The sequence below is a fragment of the Hippocampus zosterae genome, chromosome 2 (genome assembly GCF_025434085.1).
Source record: "Hippocampus zosterae strain Florida chromosome 2, ASM2543408v3, whole genome shotgun sequence".
In the NCBI taxonomy this organism is placed as follows: domain Eukaryota; kingdom Metazoa; phylum Chordata; class Actinopteri; order Syngnathiformes; family Syngnathidae; genus Hippocampus; species Hippocampus zosterae.
Window position 1 is genome coordinate 40,491,643 of NC_067452.1, and position 18,086 is coordinate 40,509,728.

Sequence of the window (18,086 nt, forward strand, 5' to 3'; positions counted from 1 at the left end):
GGCTGCGTGGGTTTTCTCCGGGTGCTCCGGTTTCCTCCTATATTCCAAAAAACATGCATGGCAGGCTGATTGGACACTCTAAATTGTCCCTAGGTGTGAGTGTGGGCGTGAATGGTTGTTCGTCTCTGTGTGCCCTGATTTTCCGATCCACATATCCTCACAAGGGTCGCAGGGGGGTTCTGGAGCCTATCCCAGCTGTCTTCGGGCAATAGGCGGGGGACACCCTGAACTGGTTGCCAGCCAATCGCAGGGCACACAGAGAAGAACAAGGGACAATTTAGTGTTCAATCAGCCTGCACCTAGTGACAATTTAGGGACAATTCAACCTGCCATGCATGTTTTTGGAATGTGGGAGGAAACCGGAGTATCCGGAGAAAACCTACGCAGGCCCGGGGAAAACATGCAAACTCCACACAGGGAGGAATTGAACCCAGTACCTCTGCACTGTGAGGTCAACGTGCTCTTTTCAACCTTATTGGATGCTGTATTTATCCTCTTTCCGCTATAGGGCACTTGATTTTTGTGCGCTACATGCTTCCTCTTTAAGAGTTCCACCGCAAATTCGAAGGTATATCACACCACTTGTGTGCAGATGGCCTGCGAATGTATAATTTTTTTTTAACTGAATGTAGTGTCGTACGTTTTGGCTGAGTATGTTCAAAGTGAAAGTGCTCGACTGTGCCACATCCAATATGGCGAAATGTCTGCATCGGACGTATGAACCACGGACGTATAATGGATATATGTACTGGACACGTCATACACACGTCCACGGCATGACCGTATGTATAGTATACAACAACTTCTAAGTATAGAAGCGCTCTTGTAAATGTACATTTACAAGAGCGCTTCGAGTTACGTTATCATGAATCCCACTGGAGTTGCAGGCATTACACGCCCTTTCCAATATGATTGGTTGCTCCCTCGAGGCCGAGATCCCTAGTGGGATTGTGAACGTCTTGACACATTAACTTCCGGTGACGTCACGGATCACGTGTTTGACACTCTGCCTGTGACTGAAGTTGAGGAGAAAGTTTTGACAAGCTCACAGGAATCGAAACCAGCGGCCAACATTCACGATTAAAAAAAAAGAGCCACAGCAACCATTTCCTGTGGGGAAACGATGGAATCTGTTGCCCAGGTAACAACAACACACAGCAAACGCTTTATTTCCAACTAACGCCCCTTCAAAGATCGACTTTGTTCCAGCAAGTAACTTCTCCTCTTCTTTCCAATGGTCTCTCTCTCTCTCTCTCTCGTCTTTTAGAAAGTGTTGTCGTCAGGATTTACTCTCGACTTGGGTCCTCTCAAAGAGCCGTTGGCGTTCATCCGCTTGCTCGAATGGGTAAGTTTGGTCGTCGCCATATGGCTATTAGAGCCGTCTCGTGATTCCGTCATTTTCGCTCGCGACAAAAACGAGCGCCCAAATTGATTCGGTGTCTCGTCTTAAAAATGGCTGGAGCCATTTCGCCACTTTGGTGGTGCTGCAATGAGGTTGATATGTTTTGTACTTCCGTGATGCCGCGCGCTAATTAGCTGGCTGAAGTTCGTGAGGATGCTAAGCTAAAAAAAGGGGAGCCAATATAATGCTGATACATTTTCTGAATCGCTATGTTCATTTCGCGTTTTATTGGGCGTGGCTCTTGCATACATTCTGTCTTGCTGCAAGCCCAGGCAACATTTTAAAGAGGAAATGCCCATCTTAAAGCACTTGAGTTCGCGAGTAAACATTTTGTTTCCGAGTACTTTGTACCACCGCTATTCGCGATACGCGAATAGGCAAAATCCGCGTAGAATTGATTCCCTTTACAAACGTATTGAAAATTTCTTGAAGGAGCGAGGATAAACCTACCTCCAATACAGTTTTCCACGAAAAATGAGGGTTAAAATGATAATAAAAACACTTATTTACCTATGTGTTCAATATATGAGATTAAAAAAAATCGGCAGGTGTCAATCCGCGAGTATTCGGGGGTCTACTGTCTAGCATTACCTCAATTTGTTCCGTGACCAAGCTTAATTCAAAATCGTCATCCCCCATGGAAATGTTTTCACATGTGATTAATCTGTAACCCCCCCACACAATTTTTTTATCATCAAAAATGTGTTAGTTTAATTTATTCAAGTATATGAAACAAATTAATGACATAAACTGGTTTTATAAAGTATAACTGTATGCTGGAGGCAAGCGAGTCACAACCATTGCAGCTGTCGTGTTTGCTTTTAAGGGGCTTAGCCCGCTGAGTGACATCCGGAACATGCATGGCCCGGTTAGTCTTCGGGTGGGCGTCTGGACTCGGACGCAACGATTAATTGCATTTGCTATATAGTCGTAAAATATGATTTGCAAACGCTGCCATTTGACTGGACAGAGTTCGGACCACAGCCAACACTATATAATTAAAGTTGTACTTTTTGCGCAACATTTTTGGTGGATTTTTCCCTGTCGTGTTATGACGTGAGACCTTGAGGTGTGTATCTCCTGTCTTCAGAGTTAAAAAAAAAAAACATGAATTGGCTCATGTTTATATGACCATCACAAGTGAACCATTATGTGCGATTGCAATTGCAGGTGTTCACAATCTTTGCCTTTGCCACAACCGGAGGCTACGGCGGTACGACCAGCATCAACATCCAGTGCCCTGGCAGCCAGAATCAAGAAATCCACGCAGAATTCAACTACCCGTTTAGGTTAGCGCGGCGATAATTAGAACAACAATAACAGCTCAGATTTCCGCAGCAACGTGCGAATCAATCTGCTTCAACTCAATCAATAACATTTTTAGACTGGCAGGGGCACAAGGAACATATTGCACAAAAAAAAATGTTTGTTACTTGCCCTCAAAGTTTGCCTTTTTATTGTTTTCTATCTTTTATTTTTATGGCGTTTGATTTAGTGGCGTGCCATGAGATTTTTTTGTCGCCGTCGTTTCTTCTCCGTGTTTCTTCAGGTTGATGGAGCATCCGTATGACGTTCCCACCTGCGTCGTCAACGCAACCAAGCCGGCGGTCTACTACCTGACTGGAGATTATGCTTCATCGGCGCAGTTTTACGTCTGCATCGGAGTGTTGGCGTTTCTGTACAGCACCGCCTCCCTCGTCATCTATTTGGGCTTCCAGAATCTGTACCGGGAATCCAATCGTGGCCCGATTGTGGTACGTTTCCGTGGCTTAGGATCTATTACGTGTGAAAGCGATCCATCCGTTGTGAAATTCAACAACCAAGGCGGCTTGTCACGCTTTCCCGCACATTAAAATAAAATGGTCGCGTATCAATTCAGGAAAGCAAGGCAGGAAAATGCTCTCGCATTCGCTGGCCGGTGTGACCGAGGCTTCACAGAGCACGTCAATGAAACGTTGGCCTTTCTCGGCAGCTGACGGTGCTGCGCTTCGCTTCCGTTCTGTCAGGACGCGCACTGAAAGCATCAGCGAGTGCTTATGCCGTATGTTGAGGTATTTTCATTTTATAGACCCTGTTAATTTAAAATTTAAAAAAACTGCTCAGAAACTATGAGTTTCTCCGATTTTTCTACTTAACGGGGAAATGTTTGATTAAAAAGAACTTTTGTCTTCTTCTAGAGACTACTAACATAAATCCCAAATTGGGAATACAAATGATCCTTTTTGATCATCTACTCGTTTGCAACACTTGGTGGGCATTGGCGGCAGCGCTCTTGAGTGGTTTAGGTCCTATCTAGCTGACAGGACCTTTTGTGTCAGCCTTGGCTGCTCTGAGTCCTGCACTGCTCCCCTGTCATGCGGTGTTCCACAGGGCTCAATTCTGGGGCCTCTGCTGTTCTCGCTGTATCTTCTCCCATTGGGTTCCATCTTAAGGAATCATGGTATTCCCTTCCACTGCTTTGCAGATGACTGCCAGATCTATGTCCCACTGGAGCCCATCCCAGCTGTCTTCAGGCAGTAGGCGGGGGGGACACCCTGAATCGGTTGCCAGCCAATCGCAGGGCACACAGAAACAAACAACCATTCGCACTCACACTCACACCTAGGGACAATTTAGAGTGTTCAATCAGCCTGCCACGCATGTTTTTGGAATGTGGGAGGAAACCGGAGCACCCGGAGAAAACCCACGCAAGCCCGGGGAGAACATGCAAACTCCACACAGGGAGGCCGGAGCTGGAATCGAACCCGGTACCTCTGCACTGTGAAGCCGACGTGCTAACCACTGGACTACCGGGCCGCCCCACTCCTATCCTGTTTGGAAGAAATCAAAACCTGGATGGCACAAAATTTGGCGAACACGGCTAGGCCAAGACCGGGGGAGGCGAGTCCCGCCCCCATTTGTGAATGGATTGCGGATGCTCGGGCTAACGTGTCTACTTGCACTGTTGCTGGAGCTTTCGCAAAAGCCGGCATCGTTTCTGAGGAGCCGCACGGCAACGAGATTGACTCGGACAATGACGTGAGAGAAACGGGCGTCTTTGATTTCGTTTTTCATTTCTTGTACACGAGATGAGGGTTTGAGGATGAGGTCCAACGGAACGCAGTTTTGCTCCTGCTGCCTTTCCAAAAACATCCGCTAGCGTGGGTGCATTATTTTTTTTTTAAAGCTCACGTATGTTTGATCACGCCTTCTAATTGTGTTCGGAAAGTGTTGGAGATTTCTTCCCTCCAACGCGAAAAGGTGCGTCGGTATGAAAATGTAAATTAATTGTCATAACAAAAATGTTCATGATTATTGTTGTGATCACATGATAACACAGTATTGTTAAAAGAAAAAAAAACTGAGAATTTGAAAAGATTTCCAATCTGTCCTGTGCTCTTTCCACACAGTCAAATTTGTAAACGGCAACAACCAAAGTAGAATCTGAATGTTTCACGCACATAAATCCACAGCGGTATGTTTAGTAGCGGTGTCGCTCCATGAACACATGACGCGGTTTCGGTAAAAGTTTTGGGTCAGGAGTGCCACGGCAAATGTCCCCCCGGGCGTCCACGCGCGTGGCATTTTTAAATGGCCGTCCAAATTGATGAAATGCCATGTTTTGTTTGTCAAAGGACCTGCTGTTGACGGCGGCCTTTGCATTCTTGTGGCTGGCTTCCTCCTCCACTTGGGCCAAAGGCTTGTCCGACGTCAAGTGGGCCACCAGTCCCGCCACCATTCTGACTTTTCTCACCGTGTGCAAGGATGCCAACACCAAATGCACGGCGGGTGCCATGCCTCACATGGGCCGACTCAACGCCTCTGTGGTAAGTTCGTGCCTCTTACATTCAAAAAAAAAAATAATAATAATAAACACCAAAAGGTCCCTTGTGTCATAAAATTCAAGAGGATTGAGCCTGCTTATTAAATTCCTGAGAGAAACGCCATTTTATTTGCTCAATTCACCCAAAAACAAAACAAAAAAAATTGCAATTTTTCAAGTTAAAATGAATTCTTCAACAGAGCTCAAACTACGGTTCAAAGTTCTGGTGCGACAGAAATCAATGTCAACTTGGTTTAATTGGACCAGTTCAACCGCGGTTGAGATGTCATCAATCGTCTTGTGAACTAAGCTGAAAGTTTGGCGCGAACGGCATTGAAACTGACATTTCAACTTTTTAACCCTCGTAGTGCACCGCTTGCGATAAATGTAAAATGATGTCTTTGAATCCAAGGCAAAGGCATTCAGAAAAACACGAGAGAGCTGTAACTTATGGAGGGGTTCTAAAATGGCCTAAATTTCATGACGTCTCCGGCTGATAATTCTCAGGCATTGCAGCAATAATAAAAAAACGTTTTGATACCTTAATCTTCACAATTGACATATTTTGCACCATAGAGACCCATTATAATTCATATTTTTGAATGCATCGTAAACCTAATGTGTAAACATGCATTTCACGCGATTTTTACGTCAATCGCTTTGTTTTCGCTTGGACAGACGTAAGCATGTCACATTGTTGGGTTGAGGTCATTGCAATTGTGCAACTTTTGGTGGCGCCAGAGACACGTCCGGTCGGGATTGTTAGTAGGGCTTGGTTGGGACAATTTTTTTTTTCCTTTTGCAAAAAATAAAGAATAAAAAATCCCAAAGAACTAATAAAAACTATATATGTATGGATAGCACAGATGCCTCTGAACATTTTGAGTGTTTGAACAAAAAAAAAATGTTTTTATAACACAAAATACATCACTACAAAAATTGTAAAATGCGTAACTTAAGGCCTTTTTAATTTGGAGCACACAAGGGTTAAAGATCATAAATCTTAAACCTTGTAGGTGCAAACGCACCCAAAATGTCATAAAAAACACCAAAAGCCACTATTCCGACCCACTCTCGCCGTTTGACTTTGCTTTTATTCGTTGTCGGAGCTTGCACGAGTCCCTGACAGGCTGTTGTGCTTTTTGGTGCTGGTGAAAATAAATGTGACACTTTTCTCTTCCCGGCATCCTTTGTTGTGATAAAGTCACGCAAACAAAAAAAAAAAAAAGCAAAGACAATGAGCAAAATATATACAGTATGTACATATATTCGTTGTCATGACAACCACTGACTCAATATTGGCGCCGGTGACAATGAGCTCTACTGCTATCTCATTCCCCTCCACCTTTTTTTTTTTGTGTGCGCGCAGATTTTTGGTTTCCTGAACGTCATCTTGTGGGCTGGCAACTGTTGGTTCATTTACAAGGAAACTCCTTTCCACAAGACGGCCGCACCGCCTGCTGCAGATGCGGAGGGCGGAGGTCGGCCGTCGTAACTCCTCATCGCGTTCGTTGTCTTTCCGGCACGTTTTCGGCTTCTCGTGGCGTGACGGCGCTCAAACAACGGCTGCAGATTAGAGGGGAGACTGATTCTTAGGCTAAACATTTACACGGAAAGTTGAAGGGTCCCGTTTCGTTGCCTATATCCGGTGGGGTTTTTTTTTTTGAGGTGGGGGGGGGGGACTCATCGTGATGACCAAATGCCAGAGCTCCTATGAATTATATGGCATCTGCAAAAAAACAAAACTAAACGACAACAAAAAACTCCTTTTGAATTTGTCCAAGTCACCAATTTGCAGCTGGGGCTCATGAGTGCCAATTTTCTTGTCAGTGTTTTTTTTTTTTTTTCTAACTTTCCAAGACGTCCATTTGAATCATTTAACGTAAATGTCGATGTTGAGAGTGCAGTTCTCAAGAAGAATGCAAACCTTTGGAATAGTTTTACTCCCATCCTCTCAGATAATTACTACATTTGAAACTCGACAACTAGAATAATGGAGGCCCTCATTCGATATGCTTGTGTTGATGTGCGCTCGACTAGTAGTAATAATAATCCCATAAGATTAATATTGGTGCTGCACTTGAATGACTTTATCCAATTGCCAAAAACAAGTCTTCAATAATTGTTCCCCATCATTGAGTGAAGGAATTTGTGCTCCAAATTGTTTGATTTGCTTCCGAAAATGAGATCCAAGTGAGGTTTTTCTTTTTTTTTTATTCAATTTTCTGTCACCTTGCATCGCATCGCTCGGCTATTCTTGTTTACTGGTTTAAAACTTGAGATTTTGATGACTATGGTTATTATTTACACATTAAACTGTGACGTATGTGGGGGGGGGGGTGGTTCTCATCTCCTTGTCTTGAATCTTTGTTGATGGGAAAAAGAAGACTCGTCGTCGTCATCATGAAGGTCCAGTAGTATTTCAGCGACTGAAGCAATCAATCCTTTGACTAATAAAATCTGCTTTGTTACAAAATGGCTGCGACCAGCCTACATTCTGCACAAAACGTTTGTGCTTATTGTAAATATCTGCTTGCTCAATAAAGCCCAGCTGTTTCCATTGTCATGTGTCTTATTAATAAACGCAAGTGTCAAATGTAAAGTCTCGCTTGCTATGTCGGCAAAGACGAGGCAATACAACAAACTTGTTGAATCCCCCAAAAAACGACCATGTATAGTAAGGCATTTTTAGCATCCAAAAAAACGACTATGTATAGTAAGGCATTTTTAGCCGAAAAAAATGACCATGTATAGTAAGGCGTTTTTAGCCCCAAAAAAATGACCATGTATACTACGGTGTTTTTAGCCGAAAAAAAATGATGTACAGTAAGGCGTTTTTAGCCGGAAAAAATGACGATGTATAGTAAGGCATTTTGTGCCGAAAAAAATGACCATGTATAGTAAGGCATTTTTAGCATCCAAAAAAACGACCATGTATAGTAAGGCATTTTTAGCCGAAAAAAACGACCATATAAAGTAAGACATTTTTAGCCGAAAAAAATGACCATGTATAGTAAGGCGTTTTTAGCCGAAAAAAACGACCATGTATAGTAAGGCGTTTTTAGCCCCAAAAAAACGACCATCTATACTACGGTGTTTTTAGCCGAAAAAAAATGATGTATAGTAAGGCGTTTTTAGCCGAAAAAAAATGACGATGTATAGTAAGGCGTTTTTAGCCCAAAAAAATGACGATGTATAGTAAGGCATTTTTAGCCGAAAATAAACCCGACCATGTATAGTAAGGTGTTTTTGGCCGGAAAAAAAACGGGCCATGTATACAGTAAGGCATTTTTAGCCGAAAAAAACGACCATGTATAGTAAGGCGTTTTTAGCCCCCAAAAAACGACCATGTATAGTAAGGCGTTTTTAGCCGGAAAAAAAACGACCATGTATAGTAAGGCGTTTTTAGCCGGAAAAAAAACGACCATGTATAGTAAGGCATTTTTAGCCGAAAAAAAACGACCATGTATAGTAAGGCGTTTTTAGCCCACAAAAATGACCATGTATAGTAAGGCGTTTTTAGCCGAAAAAAAACGACCATGTATAGTAAGGCATTTTTAGTACCCCAAAAAAACGACCATGTATAGTAAGGCATTTTTAGTACCCCAAAAAAACGACCATGTATAGTAAGGCATTTTTAGCCAAAAAAATTACGATGTATAGTAAGGCGTTTTTAGCCCAAAAAAAACGACCATGTATACTACGGTGTTTTTAGACGAAAAAAATGACCATGTATAGTAAGGCATTTTTAGCCGAAAAAAAAATGACGATGTATAGTAAGGCGTTTTTGGCCGAAAAAAAACGACCATGTATACAGTAAGGCATTTTTAGCCGAAAAAAATGACCATATATAGTAAGGTGTTTTTAGCCGAAAAAACAACCACGTATAGTAAGGCGTTTTTAGCCGAAAAAAACGACCATTTATAGTAAGTGTTGTAACCAATTTTTGAGCAGTGAACGCTTCCTGATTCAGTACTGCTTTAAAAACACGACTGATATTCATATCACAAGTCGGACAAAGCGCATCCCTGCATTCAGTATTTATTTTGCTGGAGGTTATGTCTTGTTTTAGTCACATAAGGCTTACACAGCGTCGTTACACAGAGTAAAATGTATCCATAGGTCAGCTCTGTCGTGGTGATCCGTGACCTTACGTCGATGCTACACTTGTCTCTGTAAAATGTCTGATGCATCCACTCAGGCTGGATTTACATTGCAGGTCGAATGGCCCAATTCCCACTTAATGCCCAGATTCCGTATGACCGTGTCATCTACATCCGCACAAAACAACACACAAAATTACATTTGATGATAAGGACACAAGCGTCAACGCCAGGAAGTGACAAGGCAGAAGTCAACGATTAATACATCAATAATGCAAACATAGCATCGTTTCTCCTCCGCTGATTTCACTGAGGAGAATTTCCACGTGACAACAAATTCATTTCCTCATTTAACGCATCTCCAATGTAGCATACAGTGGCGCCTTGAGATACGAGTCTCATTCGTTCCATTGAAAGCACTCAACTCAAATCATCTTTTCCCCATTGTACTGACTGAAAAGCCATTCATCTGTTCCAGCCAGCCGAACAACCCCCCAAAAAAAATGGTGTCATGTCATTGCGCAACCGTTTTGAGGACAGCGGTTACGACAGTGGAGAGCTAATCATGGTATCAGGTTACAGGGTGCATGAAACGGTTAAAGGGAATGGAACTTTGTTGTCTAAACATATGCTAATGACAGTTCATTGTGACTGCCTTTGGTGTTTGTGGCTCGGCCACCGGGGGCAGCAGAATAAGGTCATGAAAACAGAAACAAAGAAGACTTTCAAACATCTACTGTCGGGGACTCTGCGGTAAAGTTAGCCGTTTTTCGCAGAGGATCATGAAAACATGCTCATGGGTAATTTTCATATTCTGTCTGTCTACATGTCTTGATGCACCCTTTTTGTTCGAACATTCATTCATTCATTCATTCATCTTCCGAGCCGCTTGATCCTTTGCTGAAAGGCTTTTAACACGTTAGCCCATCTAGGATGATTTGCATTGCGTGTTAGCGTTCAGCTAGCGGAAGGCAACGTTGTGTGGTCGTAGCACGCTACGACCGATGGCTCAGATCTCCCAAAACTCATACATCGGGTCACTCATATCTCAAGGCACCACTGCAGTTGCATCATATTGAACGGTCTACAAAGTGCTAACGTAGCTATTTGACGATACGTCATGTTCTAAATACTTTTAATGCAGCATACACAATCGACATGATATTGATGTCCTACATTGTACACCGCTAACGTAGCATATTTACATGGTTTTCAAATGCTTTCTATTTTGCGGCGGGCGTTTTCAACATATTTGTGCAGACGCAGGCATGTCCCATGTCACCAACGTCGGTGTATCGATGTCGTCAAACTGGGCTTGATGTGGTGATACATCCCATCCGCATTGGCAGATATCCCCCCCCACGTATCGGATTCCTGGTCTGAGGCTATCCGATTTCTGCTTCTTGTTCTTTTTTTGTTTCCTCAAGGCTGCCACGGCACATATTCTAATGGTCACTTGAGAGCAAAGACATGGGGAATCGGTGTCAGTTGAGGCGCGCGATGCAAATCCTGCCTGATCAGCTGTTCCTGCCTCTCCAATGGATGGATCAAGGTCGGCGACAAGCAACCCCCCCACCCCCAACCGCCCCTCGCACTGGATTAAATGTATAGCCTCCCTCAAACATATTGACAATTTGCTACGTGCAAATTCACCGATTTTGAGGCAAACCAATCCTCTGAATGTTTTTTTTTTTTGTTTTTACTCAGGCCAAATCTCTGTCCAATGAAAAATCGTTTGGTGCTGCCTTGCAGCATCTTGGTGCCACGGAACTATGCTGAGGTCAGGTGAGGAGCTTCTTGTCTTCTATTTCCGCCATCTCGTGGCCACTCGATGCCTAGAAAATATTTTGACGTACGTTGATGAAGCTCCACGGCATGCTTTCCCTCCATCTTGGTGGCATCTCGGCGCCATGGAACTGCGTTCACGTACCGTTACGTTATCTAGCTATGCTCGGGAGCTCCATGGCATCTCCAGGCAATGACGGTGGCACGCTGGCTTTCCGAGTTGAAGTCGTTCCGTGACCGTGCTTGTCACTTTGCTTCGCCAATGTATCAAAACGTTGATCCCCATTGGAATGAATTGAACTGCTATTAATCCGTTCCAGTGCCCCCCAAAATCTATTTGACAAACATGCTCGGTGTGTAAATGAAAATGGATTTGGATTTAAACGATACGAGCGTTTAAAAACCAACTCGATGATAATCGTTCTCGAAAGTCTCGCTACGCTGAAAGTCACACCCTGTCGAATTCCCGTGCTCCCCCGGCGCCTTGAAAGCGCTCTGGTTAGTATTCACGATGCGTTTAGTGCGTGCGTGTTAGTATCGGCTGCGATTGTTTTTATTTTGTATTTCTGTGTTTGACTACGAGTAATACAATACAATTCAACTTCATTGATATCTCGCTTTCACGCTCATGGTTAATAAAGCGCTGGAGGTTCATCAACAATTGTCGCCCCCCACCCCGATGACCCAGCACCCCCACCCAACGTAACTCGAGTACCAGCATACGTGAATCCATCCCTCCATCCATCATCTACCGCTTATCCGGGGCCGGGTCGCGGGGGCAACAGCTTTAGCAGGGAAGCCCAGACTTCCCTCTCCCTAGCTACTTCTTCCAGCTCTCCCCGGGGGATCCCGAGACGTTCCCAGGCCAGCTGGGTGACATAGTCTCTCCAGCGTGTCCTGGGTCTTCCTCGGGGTCTCCTCCCGGTGGGACATGCCCGGAACACCTCACCGGGGAGGCGCTCAGGAGGCATCCGAATCATATGCCCAAGCCACCTCATCTGGCTCCTCTCGATGTGATGCGTGAATCCAACGGCACGTTTTTGGTGGGGTGAATGACTTGGATTTTGACGATTTTTGCTCTTGGCGGCAGGACTTGGGGGTGGGGGTGGTGGGGGGGCGCTCTACCTATGCTACTATATGTTGTAGGCGAGAAGCAATTGCCGTCATATCATCGATCACATCCTGACCTGAGTGTCTGTGTAGATCGTCTGGTTCAAAAGTTGAACTGGGGGGGGCGACTGGACTCGACTGGATCAAGAAGATCCAGAAGAGTCCAGTCGCCTCCACTTCAACTTTGGTTGTTGTTGGAACAAGCGATGAGTCCAGTCGCCTGGACCGCGTTCTGGGACGTCCACTCCTTCTTCCTTCACAGTATGTAAATCAAGAAGTGCTACACATTAGAATGCTGGAAAACAAATCAATCAATCAAATCCAGTCCCGCTTTGTCCTTCCCCCTGGTTCTGATCTTCGTCCCCTCTCAGACCATCATGGGAGTGTCCGAGAAGACGGAGCTAACGGACTCGGCAAGGGACTTCTTCCTGGTTCCTTTCATCAGCGAGCGAGCCTCGGCGTCGGCCTCCTCGTCATCCTGGTCTCCGTCGGGGTTCAACTTGCCGTTCTGGCCCCGGGCTTCCTTGGCGTCGGTGAAGACCACGTGCCTGTTGAGCGCCGAGGGGTCCCCGCCGTGGGTGGGCGTCACGCTGAGCACCGACGAGCGGATGCTGTCGTCGCCCCGGCCGGCTTTGCCCTGGCCGGGGCAGCAGAAGCAGCGGCACGGGGTCAGATAGAGGTAGACCAGAACCAGGACCACGCTGGCCAGGCAGCCCACCAAGGTGGTGTAGGCGGTGTTGAGGGTCTCGCCGCTGCCATGCATGGTGAAGTTGTGGACCTTCAGCACCACGTAGATGGTCTCGTTGAAGGCCTCGCCGGTGGCGAAGCATGTGTAGGTTCCCGAGTCCTCGGAGCGAACCGGACTGACCCGTAGGCTGCCGTCCGGCAGGACTTTGGCCGTCTGGTTTCCGTCCGGAGTCAGCGGAGAGTGCCCGGGAAGCGTCCAGGTCTTGAGCATGTTCCTGTGCTTGGTGTCACAGCCCAGGGTCAGCGTTTGCTCCAGAAAGGCTTCCTCCTCCGCCTCCCTGAAGGTGCTGCAGTTCATGCTGTCGCCGATCAGGTCAAACACGTCCATCAGAATCTTCTGCGCGCCCGGCAGCACGCAAGTGAAGTCGTCTCGGAAGTCCGCCACCGAGTTGAGCTGGCGGAGGTCCCAGTGGGCGACCAGCGAGTAGAGGTCACAGTGACACGCCAGTGGGTTCTGGTGGAAATACAGGCCGTTTTTCAACCAGGCGGGCAACATTCGCATTTCGTCCAGAGGAAGCTTCTTGATCCTGTTGGACGACACGTCCAGCAGACTGAGCTTCTCCAGACGGGACTTCTCCCTGATGAGCTCCACGGGGAACCGGGAGATGCGGTTGTGGCTCAGGTAGAGCTTCTGCAGGTTGAGCGTGGTGATGAAAGCCGACTGATCGATTTGGGCGATTTGGTTGCTGTACAGCAGGAGAATCTCCAAGTTGACCAGCGGCTCAAAGACAAACTCGTCCAGCTGCTGGAGACTGTTGGAGGACAGGTCCAGATAGCGCAGATACTTGACGTTCACGAAGGCCTCGGAAGATACGAAGAGCATACTGTTGTGGCTCAGGAGCAGGTTGCGGAGTTTGGGGAGCTTGACCGGGGTCCAATCCGACTTCAGCCTCACAATCTCGTTGTAGCTGAGGTCCAGGACGGCCATGTAGGGCGGCAGCCCCGCCGGGACGCTGCTCAGGTTCATCTTGGAGCAGCTCAGGATGTTGGAGGCACAGACGCAGGGTGCCGCCGTCGCCGCCGCCGCCCCCCCTCCCGGAGGCCACAGGAGGCCCAGCCACACGGCCAGCGACAGGATCCGTGCCAAGCGCTCGCTCCGGGGCGGCGCCTCTTTTCTGACGGGCGGCCGCCGATCCATTTCTGCAAACCGAGGACTGGGCTGGCGTCTCAATCGCAGGGAACGCTCGCCGGAGACGTCCGGGACATTGCTTAGTGCGGCTGAAAAGGTGGCAAGCAAACAGAATACCTTCAGGCTTCCCTCTCATCAGATTGGAGGACATTTTCAGTGCAGTTTGAGTTTTTTATGACAAAAAGTTTTGGTTTTTTTGTGGGGGGGGCATAGTGAAGAGGTTTTACATTTGTACAGCATTGGTTCCCATGCCAGCTGGGTGACATAGTCTCTCCAGCGTGTCCTGGGTCCTCCTCGGGGTCTCCTGCCAGCGGGACATGCCCGGAACACCTCACCAGGGAGGCGTCCAGGAGCCATCCGAATCAAATGCCTGAACCACCTCATCTGGCTCCTCTCAATGTGGAGGAGAAGCGGCTCGATTCTGAGCCCCTCCCGGATGACCGAGCTTCTCACCTTATGTCTAAGGGAGAACCCGGACACCATGCGGAGAAAACTCATATCCGCTTTGACGGAAATGTTATTTCAAATGGAAAAAAAATACATTTGTTTGGAGATACAAAAAAAACAAAAACTTAAACCAGGTCTGCGGATAATCACGAAGGGCACTTAGAATCAATACAGTGTACCCAAACTTTATTGCGCACATTGCAGGTGAAGATCATGAGAGCTCGTTTGTTTTGACCGCACCAGCTAGCCGAGCGCACGCTAGCTAGCTAGCCGAGCGCACGCTAGCTAGCTAGCTAGTGCGTCGTCTCGAGCTTTGATATATAGCAATTGTAATTGGAGTCATAATAAAGTCAACATAAAGAGCACCAATACATATGTAGGCTGCCCCCCCCCAAAAAAAAATAAATAAATTAGTCTGTTTTTCAAAAACGTTGGAGGTTAAACTCTCATTCAATTCCGACCCTAAAGGACCCTAAATCCAAGCGGCCAAAAACATCGATTAAATAAAATCTCAATCATAAAAAGGAGTGAAAGAAATCATCTTTCGGATTGAATAAGAAAAAAAAAAGAAGAAGAAATCAAGAAATCGACGCGGTGACAGGCAACGTTGACATGGAGCTCTCCCGACTGCACTGGAGTCAGAAAAACACGTCGTCCATTCATCTTGTCCTTCCATTGACAGCGCATCGCGTCACGTGTTTCATCTCGCACATCCCTCCGTTCATTATTTAGGCTTCGAAGAGCCCCCCCCCCCCCCTCCCTTTCTCCTCATCATACACACAGTTGATTTGTGGTGCAACTTTGAGGGAGGGAGGGGGGAGGGGGGGGGCTGTGGACAAAAACAAACATGATAACAAACGTTTACCTTCATCTTTGAAGCCTCCCCCCCGAGCCTGCTGGCGTTGCACGCAGATGGCCCCCCCTCCTCGCCAGCCCTCCCGAGATATCCTCGCCAATGTTGTTGTGCCGCTGCGGTGCTTGACTTGTGACGCGTTTGCGCCAAAGGAAGTCCGAGCCGCAAGACTGACGATGAGGAAGATGAGGATGCACTGAGCATGCGCACACGCGATGCCCCGGCCAGCCTTTTGAAAGAAGCAAAGCACGCAGCGGAAGGGGGCGGGGGGGGGGGGGTGTCAAATATTCACATTATGGTGGAAGTAAAAACAAAAAAAAAGTAAAAATATAAAAAAGTAAAAAGAGAACTACTGATTCAACTCCTTAAGTTGATTTCAGTCTGCGCTTTGGAACTTGCGTGAAAAAAGTAAAAATGACTTTAAAAAAACAAACTTTTACTCAATTTATCTGTTTCAATACTTTATTAATGTTTTTTTATTTGAATAAAATCATTAATTACACAACGTATTGTAACAATACCCAAAGAGGATGGAGGACACATCGTGGAACGAAAACAACCAGTCAACATTGCTTTAGAATTGTGTGCTAGCTCAATGCTAACAAACTATGCAAAAGACCATAGACGGACGAACAAAAAGCCCGGCGCCGCTTTGTCAGAAGCCTTCAAGCAACTATTTGAACGTAAATGGTGGAGCAAACATCAACCGTGAAGACGCGACTGATGGTCACTTCGCGAACGGCCACTGAGGCGGCCCGTGCGCGTTTGGCCAGACGACGACGTCTCGGAAAGTGATTCATGCTCCGCTCGAGTCCACTCGCTACTGCTGCTGCGATGGGGATGCTGTTGCCAAGCAACGGGCGCCCGTGGCCTTTTATCTGCCGTCGATCTCCGAGGTGGGCCACCTCCAATGCGATCGGAACTGTTCTCGCATGGTCCCAAATGTACGGAAGCGTGGAACCGCCAATGTGGAGGAAACATTTTTCACTGGAAAAGTTGTTTGAAAATACTTGTGGATACGGGATACAGTAATACGCGGATTACCTTCCAAAGAGAACCCCCGATAAGTGAAATCCCTCAACTGATAATCTTTAAAAAAAATACCGTGAGAGATGAACCGTGTTATAGCGAGGGGTTGCTGTAAATGCTAAGGACCGGGGTTGTTGATTTCCGCATGTGCAAGCTAAAATAAAAAATAAATCAATAACATTTCTTGCTTAGCATTTAAGCTGCATTATACCAAGACGTTCAAAAAACTTAAACATGGTTTATTAATATTTATGGTTATATGTTTGCAATGCCTAATCTCGTTCTCGCATTTTTTCCCATGATGCCACAGGTTTTGAGCAAGTCAATAGCCCCCCCCCCAGCGCCCACTCCCCGTGGCATTAGATAACCTTTTGAGCCACAAACTGTAGTTTCAAACCCAAACGTGAGTTTGCAACCCGACTTTGAAATCATAACCATAAATTAACACCCGCCTCGGAAATCCTTCCCCTTGTTTTAAAGCAGGGGTGTCCAAACTTTTTGCCAAGGGGGCCAGATTTTATGTGGTAAAATGTCGGGGGGCCGACCTTGGCTGATATTCTTTACATTGAACAACAATATTGTTTAACAAATTTTAGTAAACCAGTCTGTTTCACATTTCCATTTTTATTTTAATTTCAACAATCTTAAGAATTTCTTTTGGTTCATTTGAAACAGGTATATCACATGCAACTGCTTATTCACTTGACTTTTTCTTAAACAGAAGTCTCCTGAGTGCAAATTGATTGATTTGAAACATAAAATGTATCACCGTGACTTTTCAATAGTCACAAAACCTTTGACTCGAACAATAGAGAAATGAACAAGCAATACACATATCCACAACTGCAAGGATCATTTGAAATATGACACATCAGTCAATATAAACACGGAGTGATGTCTTGTTAACTCGTGAGTGATGCCCTCTAGTGTCTAAATGCTATTACTCATTTAGTGAATGCTATTACTCATTTAGCCACTAGAGGGAAGCAGTACTCTATGAAACATCACTCATCAGTCTACGAGACCTCAGTCAATGCAACACGTGTTCCATTGCGCCCAAACTGCGGGCCAGACGGCACTGATTTTATGACAGGGGCCGAGGGCCGGATGAAATTCGACCGCGGGCCGGATTTGGCCCGCGGGCCGGACTTTGGACATGCCTGTTTTAAAGCCTCCCATAGCACAGTGGACGCCTGTGGCGACCGGACGATTTTAAACCCTCCGAAAAATAAGTAGTTGACACATGTGCTTTGCTTTACTTTTCCAAATTTTATCCCCATTGATTGGTGATCACTTCTGACCATAGCAGGGTGCCCCTTCATCTACCCCCCCCCCCCGTGACGTCATCGATCTCCGATTAATCTTTAAGCGCGGCTAGCATCCTTGACGCTTTCACAAAATGGCGTCAGACGCAATGGAGACACAATGAGCCGGGAACATCACGACAAAGAAAGACGACAGAGTGTGTATGTGTGTGTGTGAGAGAGAGATGCAGGTGTCTTGTTGAGACTCATGTTGGGGTGACTTTATCTGATCACAAATGTAGGTTCACCCGAATAAAGCCGTGATTTAGGAGCTTAATAGTAAATGACTCCAGACTCGAAGCCCAGACCAGAACCGGTCCACCACATCATTTGATGTGACCCGTAAAAGCAAAATCATGTGCTACAAATCAGAAA

General features: G+C 46.0%; 2 protein-coding genes across 2 annotated transcripts; one reads left to right on the forward strand and one right to left on the reverse strand.

Moving 5' to 3' along the window:
- Nucleotides 1–955: 955 nt before the first annotated feature.
- On the forward strand, nucleotides 956–7,770 carry sypl2b (synaptophysin-like 2b). Its single transcript, XM_052055689.1, has 6 exons — nucleotides 956–1,141; nucleotides 1,268–1,345; nucleotides 2,573–2,691; nucleotides 2,952–3,156; nucleotides 5,017–5,208; nucleotides 6,574–7,770. Exons 1-6 carry the CDS (start codon nucleotides 1,124–1,126, stop codon nucleotides 6,697–6,699), a joined length of 738 nt encoding a protein of 245 aa, XP_051911649.1. The 5' UTR covers nucleotides 956–1,123; the 3' UTR covers nucleotides 6,700–7,770.
- Nucleotides 7,771–11,878: 4,108 nt separating this feature from the next.
- Nucleotides 11,879–15,646, reverse strand: amigo1 (adhesion molecule with Ig-like domain 1). The gene is made up of 2 exons (XM_052055283.1): nucleotides 15,391–15,646; nucleotides 11,879–14,167 (listed from the first exon to the last, which is right to left on the reverse strand). The coding sequence occupies exon 2, from the start codon at nucleotides 14,085–14,087 to the stop codon at nucleotides 12,570–12,572; it is 1,518 nt and encodes a 505-aa protein (XP_051911243.1). The 5' UTR covers nucleotides 14,088–14,167; nucleotides 15,391–15,646; the 3' UTR covers nucleotides 11,879–12,569.
- Nucleotides 15,647–18,086: the final 2,440 nt, after the last annotated feature.